At 31.7% G+C, this 11,006-nt stretch overlaps 1 protein-coding gene across 1 annotated transcript; it reads right to left on the reverse strand.

The window, feature by feature from the left end:
• Positions 1-287: 287 nt before the first annotated feature.
• LOC127721206 (uncharacterized) lies at positions 288-5,413 on the reverse strand. Its single transcript, XM_052227891.1, has 2 exons — positions 5,082-5,413; positions 288-2,911 (listed from the first exon to the last, which is right to left on the reverse strand). The coding sequence occupies exons 1-2, from the start codon at positions 5,161-5,163 to the stop codon at positions 1,800-1,802; spliced, it is 1,194 nt and encodes a 397-aa protein (XP_052083851.1). The 5' UTR covers positions 5,164-5,413; the 3' UTR covers positions 288-1,799.
• Between the last annotated feature and the right edge of the window lie 5,593 nt (positions 5,414-11,006).

The following is an 11,006-nucleotide window of genomic DNA, read 5'->3' on the forward strand; positions in this document are numbered from 1 at the left end:
CTGACCACCTTTCAAGAAGCTGCTATTTGTATATTGATTATTACAGTAACATGATAGACGACTTCATTTTCTTATTCCAGGAATAGATTACCTTAGTCGTATTTGGCACAACTTTTTGGAATTTTGGGTCCTCAATGCTCTTCAACTTTGTACTTGTTTGGCTTTATAACTATTTTGATCTGAGCGTCACTGATGAGTCTTATGTAGACGAAACGCGCGTCTGGCGTATTAAATTATAATCCTGGTACCTTTGATAACTATTGAAACACAACTCACTCTTATAAATTCTGTTTTTTTTTAATTTACAAGAAAAAGTTATTCATATACACATTGATTCATGTTAAAGTGATCATTTCCACGTAAATGTATACATAACAACATATTTTTTGAAGTAAGCTGTTATCTTCATAGGAAGATGTCATACATTTTACTTTAGAAAATATACTTATTTAACAAGTTTAATTAGGATTTTGTTTTTGAAACAGGTACCATATATACATAGTAGTTACACGTATACAAATTGTTTTAAAAAATTGAAATGAAATAACATTAATAATTTTACCTGAACAAAACTGGCATGTGCAAATGCACATAGATCTGGTTTTTGATGAATATATTTAAAAGTGATCAATGAATATTGTAATATCAATGAATATATAAACATATTCCGGATAAGATAACGAAATATTTATCAATGAAACCCTAACGGTATAACACTTGTCACCTGGTGTTGATTATTAAAGCGAGCTTAATCATTATGATACTGTCTTGCAATTTTACAAGCTGTTTTATGAATCTTCCAGTTCTGTATTTGACATTCTTTTGAACAATATGCTGATAGTTTACATCTGCTACATCTTTTTAGTTGTTTGAAACTAAAAAAACACTGAAAGCAGAAGTTAACGCTGGAAGGCCTATTTGCAAACCACGTATTGTACAATATAATCAGCGCATGAATCTTTGCTGCATTGTATAAGTATTGTTTTTGTGTCATTGTGTCTATTGTTAACATGAGACATAAATCCGTAGAAAGCGTTATCTTCCATGATAATATTGAAAAAAAAAAGAGCTTCAGGTGTGTTAAACTCAGAACAAAAAATCCAGGCCAACACATTACAAGCTACATCACGATGTCTCAAATTTGTTCCTGGCAGCAAGTTATTGATATTGCGTATAGCTTTCTTACACTCTTGGACCCTTCCGAGTTTTCTTTTTATTAAATACTTGAGCAGAAAAAAGTAAACGTTGCTGTCAGTAATAGCCCTATAATTCCAACGACCATATACGTCGTTTTTCTCGTTTTCGGCTTAAGGTATACCGATATACCTAAACATTTCATACTTCATGGCATCCGGGGTAATTAGAAGTTCTGTCGGAAGAAAGGATACACAGGTTGACATCTGTAGCGGGGAAGTATACAAAGTATTCATAGCTGTCAATTTTTGATCAATTTTAACACATCGACACATACATACAGACGGATTATAGTTGATGTACTCCTCGTCATGACTGTTTATATACCATTCACAGTCGTTATACAATTCAGCAGCGTAAAGAACTGATACAAACTTAAGATATCCTGGTAAACCACCTTTCATAAAGTATATGAAAGATCCAAGAAAAAGGAAATCTCGTATTTTAGGATTCGGATTTTGAATGGCTATCGAAGAAATATTACCAGCCAAACATGTATAGATATTTGGCAACAGTAAAGATAGAGATTTTCTTTTTTCTCGTTCTGTGTGTTCAGCACTAATACTTGCGCATGTTTTCTGAATACTGTTAAGCGTCAGCCAGAGCTAATTAATGAAAATAAATGTGTTATTATTGGCTCGCCAACTATTATTTTCAAGTATTTCGTAATTAAAGATCTTAATGGCATCGTAGATTATTGATATTCTTGCAACACATAATGCCTGCAGAAAGACTTTTGTACTGTTTGCTTGAAGTCGTTGAAAACATTCTAGAGATCCCCGTGACCTGACATAGTCACATACATTGTTTTTTCTTACCAAAAGCAAAGAATAACATCCGATATTTAAGATTTCCTCTAAATATTGTTCTGATATTAATCGCCAACTGCTATTTAACCTTCCATCAAAAAGGTTTTCTCCTGGAATAAAGTAGTTAGGACAAAAACCACATTTTACCCATTTTAACATTAGTCTGATACACAGTTTTATGCAATACCATAAACGATTCTTTTTCCAAATATTTAAGGTATTCTCTTCTATTGCATAAAATAAACATGTCTTCCAATGGTACGTAGTGATGCAGTCAAAATTTATAACGTCTCGGTTAACCATTTTAAGGATAACGTAACATTTGTGTTGGACATCTGTAAGATTGAACATAAGATTTCGTTCTTGCAAGGAAAGGGATATTCTCCATTCTAAATCTATTTCCGATGAAAAAGGGTGACCTTTTCTGACAACAAAGAATCCAAGTGACTTCAACTCTACAATCGTTTCGTTTGTAGGCCATCCATAAAATCTACGACGATGAAGCCATTCCGTTGCCATCACTGGCCATAATTTGCTTCGATAAGATAAAACGGTATCTGTTTTGAGATCAGACAATTTGCCAATCGTCAAATCAGCAGGCTTATTTTTGGTTCTTTTTAACAATCTTGGATCTGCTTTCCTCATACACTCAGATAAAACTATTCTTCCCATTCTGTCAATCTTGAATAAATTCATATTATATTCACGACTTAAGTTAGTCCAGTGTTTACAGGTGTACGCAATATCTTCATTTACGAGTTGTAGTTTTACGTATCCGTCAGGTGTGTCTAATTCTCTTACAATTAATAACGAAAACAAAACTCCATCAATTCTTATAGCATTGGATATGTCTTCGATAACAGGAAAACTTTCGTCACATATGATGACATCATTGTCACTTTGCGCACCTGAAAAGTTATGAATGCGGTGATATAGCATTTCATAGGCAGTCAAAATTTATAAAAATCTCAAACATTAATAAAAAAAACGCAATGGTCTACATAAAATATAGGTAAATTTACACAATGACCATTCAAAAACTTGGTAGGGATGTATTTATCAAATATCTATCGTCAGATTAATTTTACTCACCTCATAAATATTTTCATAGAACGTGCAGTATAACATATGGTGAAAATTATTATGTTGTCAAATGTATAATTAAAGATAAATAGTTCTTATATAACAACAGCATATTCATATATCTTATATGACAAAGAAAGAGCATGAATTATTTTCTAGTATAACGTCATTATTATAACAATAAAAGACAATTTGTTGCATACAAAATGTTTAAAAGTCACACTTGTATTATCTGCCTTATATACAAAAAATCAACATTTAAAGAATCATTTATATAATGTTGGATATACGGTCCTTTCCCTGTTACGTAAAGTTTTCCCATAATAACAATGACGAAATTATGCCACGGACAGGGGCAAACCGACGCATTGATGCTAGTTCAACATGTTAAAGTATGAACGATACAAAATAAAATCGCTAAACGACAGCTTTCGGAATGCAGAACAAGTTATAAACGGAAAATACATGTTTTCAAAAAACGAAACTCAAAATGCTACAAACGATTTTGTAAACGCTCTCGAGCACTGTTTAACCGATAAAGCTATTGACTGATATTTTTACTTTTTTGTTATACAATTATGAGATACAAATAATTTCGAAAATAGCCATGGAAACTGTATTTGATGAATTCATTGCGTAAAAAGATGAATGCAACATAAGCTAAAAGATCATCATTATCAAAGTATGAGTGTTTGGATCTTTTGACTGTATAATTATAAATGGCTGTTCGCCAAATAGTCAGCTAAAATATACAACAAAAAAGACACTTAAACTCTGCAATCAAAATCATTCTATTCTTTGAACGGTTAATTTCCTCTTATCTCATCATTTAGTGTCTATACTTTATAACTGGCAATTTAGTACGTTAAATGTTTCTTCGAATTTGTATTAATATAAACAAAATGATTTTGTGCTATATATAAAAAAGGAAGACATTGTATGATTGCCAATGAGACAACTCTCCCCAAAGAACAAATGACACAGAAATTACAAATTATAGGTCACTGTACGGCCTTAAACAATGAGCAAAGCCCATACCGCATAGTCAGCTATAAAAGGCCCCGAAATGACAAATGTAAAACAATTCAAACGAGAAAACTTACGGTCTCATTTATGTACAAAAAAAGAACAAAATAATTTATCAACAAATGGTTTAGATAGACAGAAGTTTGGGTGACTGTGTTCACTTTAGACATAGTAAACCCAACAATATTTTTAGGGAAATTTGCCTATTTGGACCATATATTGTATTTAGTTGCCTTTGTTTTGTGCCTACGCATCTAGGGTCAGTTGTAATTTATTGTTGTGGCATTTGTATGATTCCTCTTATCCCTTTTAATTGTTATAATATATTTCTTTTAATATAAGTTTATTGATTTCTGTGGTGTGTTTTATGCTAATTGATAAAATTTGACTTGAATATATTACGCATTCAATGTTTTACAATAATAATTGAAGCAAATACAACACGTGTGTGATTATAGCGTCTTTTGGTGACTGTAATTTTGGCATACAGCTAAACTTTCATTTTAAACATATAGTAAATGCTTTATTCTTAATACTCCATATGATAAACATAAAGAACGCAATGGAAACAACAAAAAAACACAGACTTTTAAATACTTTAATGATATCCTCATTTGATTTTGCAAAGTGTTTATTTAAACTCAAACAAAGATGTAGATATTAGGAACACTCGAGAATTTTCATATATTGTTCAGTAGCTCATTTTGACTCTGTATTCCAAATGATGGGTCGTTTGGTATTTCCTTTTTTAGCAGTTAGCCGCAATACATGTTAAAAAATCTAATTGCAGAAAATACACGCATACAATAGTACACATAACGAAATGTTATTTGTTAAAATGTACAATATGTCTTGATGAGGGAATTTTAAAGCATGTAAATATTGTTGAAATTGTCAATATCAATACTAGTTTAAAATTTCATTTAAATACTAAATTGCCTTAGATTATATTTCTAATGTAGGTAGTACCTGGTGTAGCTGTGCCTTCAATAGTACTTCCCATGTTATACCAGGTAACACAGCCCGGAAAAGTTTCAAGAATCTCACCCATTATGCCTTGCTTTTGACGCGCCTGTCTATATTCATCATTCACCCCAATAGTGTTAAGGACGTCAAACAACCAGATGCCATCATCTACCTTTTCTGAATACAATGTGTTGGTGGATGCTGAAATATGATATATTGTTCTGTTGACACAACTATATATTGTGTTTACTATTTGTAACCTCCAAAACAACAATATTCCCTAAGATTTTATGAAAAAGTAATATTCAAACTGATTTGAATGGCAAGCGAAATGATTTGTGAAGGTTTATAGTATATTTTACATTTGTGGCAGCTGTTTTTATTCTTCACTCGAAAGAATCTGAACCCTTGCTTCTATGACATACAAGCAAATTTACATGAGGGAGACAAGACTATTCACACATGATGCTTTCTTAAATCGACTGATGCAATTCACACAATAAAGAAACTTAGTTTTCAGAATATAAATAAGAGTTAAAAAAAGATGATTCAGTGAGACCTGCTTTATCTAACAATTTTAGACACGAAATTGCAATATCTTTGAACATGATGCACGATGTTTTTAATGATATTAAAATACTTTTGTTTTTCTATATATTGGTATACTGTTGTTACGGATAGAACGTACTGTCATAGATTTTGAATTTCATTTGGAATTGAAATATACTTTAATAAATGTTGATAAGGGACAGCGTAATAATAGGTCTCAGGGCAAACATATCAAATAGAAATTAACGAATTAAGCATCGTATAAAGTATACACTTGAAGATCTCCAGTTTATATTTTGAAAACAATGGTAGGCATTAACTACTACTTAAACTTGGTCACATAATGTAAATCATATAATATTTTCGAGGAGTGCAACAAAATCTCGTTGTTCAAGGTAAATGTACTCGTATATTTACAGCTTGTCGTCACAATAGACTGTTCCCGCGTATAGATAAACCTCAAGATCAGCAACGGTGTTTTCTGAAAATTAATCATATTGACAGAGGCATTGATTTTATCTACGTATCTAGTTTAATCAATGACTCTACCATATAAAACTTTATACCACCCTATTTTGATAACACAGAATATTATTTCGTACATATAAAAACAGCAGAATGTTGTATCAACAGATTGTCACTTTAAGATAAGATCCCTATGGCCATGTAACGGCGGACCTCAATTCCGTTCAAGACGAGGGTTAAACTTTTTTTTTTAAACCAAATTATACCCCCGTCTAAAATAGATTGTAAACTGCGTATAAACATATTGTAAAAATTAGTGTGAACGAGAAAAATCTAAAAATAAATATCTTGATCCTTATCTAAATAAATATATAAATATTGTAGATTTTCGAATATCATGTTTTAATAATAATGTATAAGGGTACATAATACGTATGTTTTTAGGATAAGAAACAAAATTAAAGTACTCAAAAAATATGTGTTTGTACCGGTTGACAAAGCAGACATCGAAGTGGTGATGGTATGACGTAAATACTACACGGAAGTTCTTAAGAATGAAAATATAAATTCATCTACATGCAGGTCCGTGCGCTCTCCAGAAAGTCATATAATAAACAATCAGATCACAACCAGGTCTCAGTTTGAGGTCTCTTCTGCACATTTTTATGTCCTTACTATGTACTATTTACCTAAATTACATAAAAATAAAACGTAAAATATCTTTTCCTCTCGGCCTATAGTAGGTGTTTTACAACTAATCTTTCGGAGCTTAAGATTCCTTAACTGTTATTATTACCTTTTTTATAAAACATATTCTACACATGTTTGGGATGTCTAAGGTGAAATTACGTACTTGTGACGGTCCTTTTTATTCGGTTGACAGTTTTTTCTTTTCAACTCTTTACACTACTTGATGTAATTTTTTGTTAATTTATCAATGGTGAAATTTACCCAAAAGAACTTATTTGAGTAAATCAATTATAAGTGGTAAGAACTGTCCTTTTCCTACATTTAGATATTTCAGTTTTACACGGGAAATTCTGCACGTACATTTACGACAAAAGGGGCAATTCTTTGTTCCCTATTGTAAATTACCCTTTTTTTAACTATAATGTTCCTTTAGTACAAGTAAATAAGTAGGTTGTAAGTAAATTGTATTTAGAGTCGGGCATGATATGTACAATTCAACAAGGTAAACATGAGCTCTGTAGAGCTCTTATCCGACTTACAATCTTACAGTGTTTATTTATCACAACTCGATCGCTCTACCCGTGTATGTGGTGACGTTTTGGATTTCAATGAACATCATGGATGTATAACTGGTAAATTATTGAGTCAAGGATGTCGTTTCCACTAATTACTTTAAACTTTGACTAAATTCATCCATGGATACAAATATTTGCTTTAGATGTTTGGCCGTAGAAGACTTAATTTAAACGGGATATGACATCTTAATTTCTACGGTGATGATGTTTGCTGAATCCGTAAAATTCTAAACGCTCCTGTTAAATCTATATATCGTTGAAATATAATTATTCTAATAGGTTATTAATTCAACACTGTATTTAGATCTCTGAATATTGTAATTATCGGTCTAAATAATAATTGTGTTATCAGTTCTCTTAAACCAAACAGCATATTAGTGTTGTACACTTATGTACATTCGCGGATCTTCAATTCGTCGATACCTATATTTTGGAAGTGCACAAGGCCAAGTTTTTCTCTAACTATAAATGTCGTCTGTACACTAAATTAATAGGCTGTTAGATGTGACCTATTGATATACAAGTCGTAGAGATAAGATGTTTTATAAGCTGTTATTGACTTTGATCCAGCTTTCATTTTACTCCGAGTACCCTATGAACTGCAGTTTTCGTCTTTTGTGTTTTATTAGGGTTTTATGTGCTTTGTATCGATCGGCGCTGATCAAATGACAAAATCAAACGCTCAAACACGTGAAACGAAAAGATAACAACTGTCATAGTCTTGACTTGGTACAGGTATTTCCTTATGTATAAAACCTTATATATCTAGCTGAACTTCTCATTTGTATGAAAGTCGCATACAATTCAAATATATTGACAATGATGTGTGAAGAAAACAAACAGATATAATAGGTAAAATAGTACAAAAATAGGGGTACTGCATTTAACATTGTGTTAGTTTGTTCTTAGTCGTACTGCTATACATCTGTCCCAAGTTGGTATGAGGGCTTAGAACCAGCATGCATTTTGAGCCCCGGCACATTCTATATGTGTCCATGCCAAGTCAGGAGTCACTAATTGAGAGGTTGTTATTAATTGCTTTTCTTATATTTGTTTTTCGTTTATTGTTTCATATAGTTTGTTCTTGTGTTGTTTCGTTGCACCATTGTCCTAGGTTAGGAGGAATGTTGGTACCGTCAAACATGGTTGTCGTGTGTTGGTATTTATCATATTTGTTCTTAGGTCATTGTTTTATTCATAAAAAAAGGATGTTAGCTTTCTCGTTTTTATTGTCTTACATTTGTCATTTCGGGGCCTTTCTTAACGTACTATACGGTACAGTTTTTAGTCATTGTTGAAAGCGTTGCATCAAGAACACTACAAAAAGAGAGGTATAACATTATGAGTATATGATAAACAAAGAAGTGAACAATAAGTTGTTATTCTTATATATATTTGATTTATAAAAAAAAAGTAATGACATTAAATCAATGACTTTATAAGATCAAAAAATCATCGCCGATGTTTAGTTAGCCGTTTTTCTTGTTAAAAAGATCAATAGATTTTTGCCACAATATTGATATTGTAATATGATAAAAGATGTATAGTCCGGTTACAAGAGGGGTTTATTTTGACACAATATGATTCTTTTGAAAATTATTAAAATATTCTTCCTTTATACATCTTACAAACATGACTTTAGACAAAATTGCATATTCTTTTGATGTTCTTTTTGTTTAATTGTTCATAACGGTTACACGTTTATACATGTATTCATGACCTTTATATGTTTAGATTAGAGTGTTCCTTATGAAGTAAACCCAGATAAGGCATCAGACGCACACAATTCTTAGAGTGTTGTAATATTAATATTCTACTTTCAGTTTTACTGTTAAATGATTAATGTTAACTTGTTGACTTTACATTTTTGAAAGTTGCATGGATTTAATTCTGCCGAGTGAAATTATGTAAATTGTGCGAAGTCTATTGTTTTGAATTTTATTCAATAAAAATTAAAAAAGGGGATAGCAATGCCTTGAGGATCGGCATAAGATGCTAGAGTGACTATTTACGTTTTGTAATTGTTTTTTGGCGTTATAGCAAGTATCGTCCAAAGATATTATAGTGTTTTTAGTCAATTTTCTGATAATGATAATTTGGAGTAGTTGTCTTATGATCAAAGCATACCTTGGCTAATGCATATCTTCTTCTTACTTTTGTTAAACACATGGTTCTTATTCTTTTGAAACAGATCCCATGAATAAGAAGCACCTACTGTAAGTATTATATCTTTGTTTAAGGCAAAATAAAAGATGAATCAATTTTGGGAAACAATTTGATTTTTTTTTCTTTCTGTAACGACATGAACTGTCATACAATGGAGGTTTTCATATTTTAGAGCACATCAATGTTGCGCGGATATGGATTTGATTGATGTTCTACTAATCTGAATTCATAAAAATAAACATAGTGTTTCTTTTTTTTTTAACATTTTCCTGAATTTTGAACTGACAATCAAAAGCGTCTGCTTGCCCATGTATATGCCTGTACCAAGTCAGGAATATGACAGTTGTTTTCCATTCGTTTGATATGTTTGCTTTTGATTTGTCATTTGATAAAAGAGGGGCGAAAAATACCAGAGGGACAGTCAAACTCACAGATCGAAAATAAACTGACAACGCCATGGCTTAAAAAGATAGAGACAAACAGACAAATAATAGTACACAAGACACAACATAGAAAACTATAGATTAAGCAACACGAACACCACTAAAATTTGGAGTGATCTCAGGTGCTCTGGAAGGGTAAGCAGATCCTGCTCTACATGTGGCACCCGTCGTGTTGCTCATGTTATTGCAAACCCGGTAAATAGTCCAATTCGGTAGGTCACATTCGTGAAAAGGGAACGGGATTGTAGTTACGATATAAGGAAAATATCAGATATCATCTGTGAAACAGTTATTCCATAACGGTCAACCAACTTGTGATGGCGTCCGTAAAATTTACGAAGGGTTGAGTTCAACTTATAAGGGACTTTCCGATTTGAGGTTTCTTTGGAGTTCGTTATTTTTGTTAATTTACTTTTTAGATGTCGATGCGAATAAATGATGTGTGATAAACTATATGTTTTTAACTCATAAAGTTATCTTTTTTAAGTAAAATAAATGATAAACATAAATACAGTATTTAAACCCAACATCAAAACACACGATTTATATTGTAAGTTACAAATAACACTGTTTGTTTCTAGCCTGAGGCAATTCATTAAAATGTACTTATTTGTTTGTGTTTTCAAATACAATTAAATCATTTTGATTCCTTGCAATTTAAATGTAAAACGGTTACATTTTCAGCTTATGTTAGTTATTGTCTTTTTTCTTTATTTTGATTGTCTTGGTGAGTTTTGTCACTTCTCCAAATAAAAAGTAGGAGAAGCATTTGTCTCAACTAGTTCCGTAGTTTCAGAGGAACCTGAATAAACAAAAAGACGACAAATGCAATTCACCACCCGATGACAGTTATGCGAATAGAATTTTAAAAGAACAAAGGAACAAATAATTTTCAATGTTAATAACCTTATATTATATATCGGCTAAAAAGACAAATGATGATATTACATACAATTTTGGGGGATTGTATGAATTCAAAAGAAAAGATACTGGATGTGTCAACAGGATAATCGTCTTCTGCTATGCATACACGATCAGGA

This window comes from Mytilus californianus, unplaced genomic scaffold, assembly GCF_021869535.1.
Source record: "Mytilus californianus isolate M0D057914Y unplaced genomic scaffold, xbMytCali1.0.p SCAF_12, whole genome shotgun sequence".
In the NCBI taxonomy this organism is placed as follows: domain Eukaryota; kingdom Metazoa; phylum Mollusca; class Bivalvia; order Mytilida; family Mytilidae; genus Mytilus; species Mytilus californianus.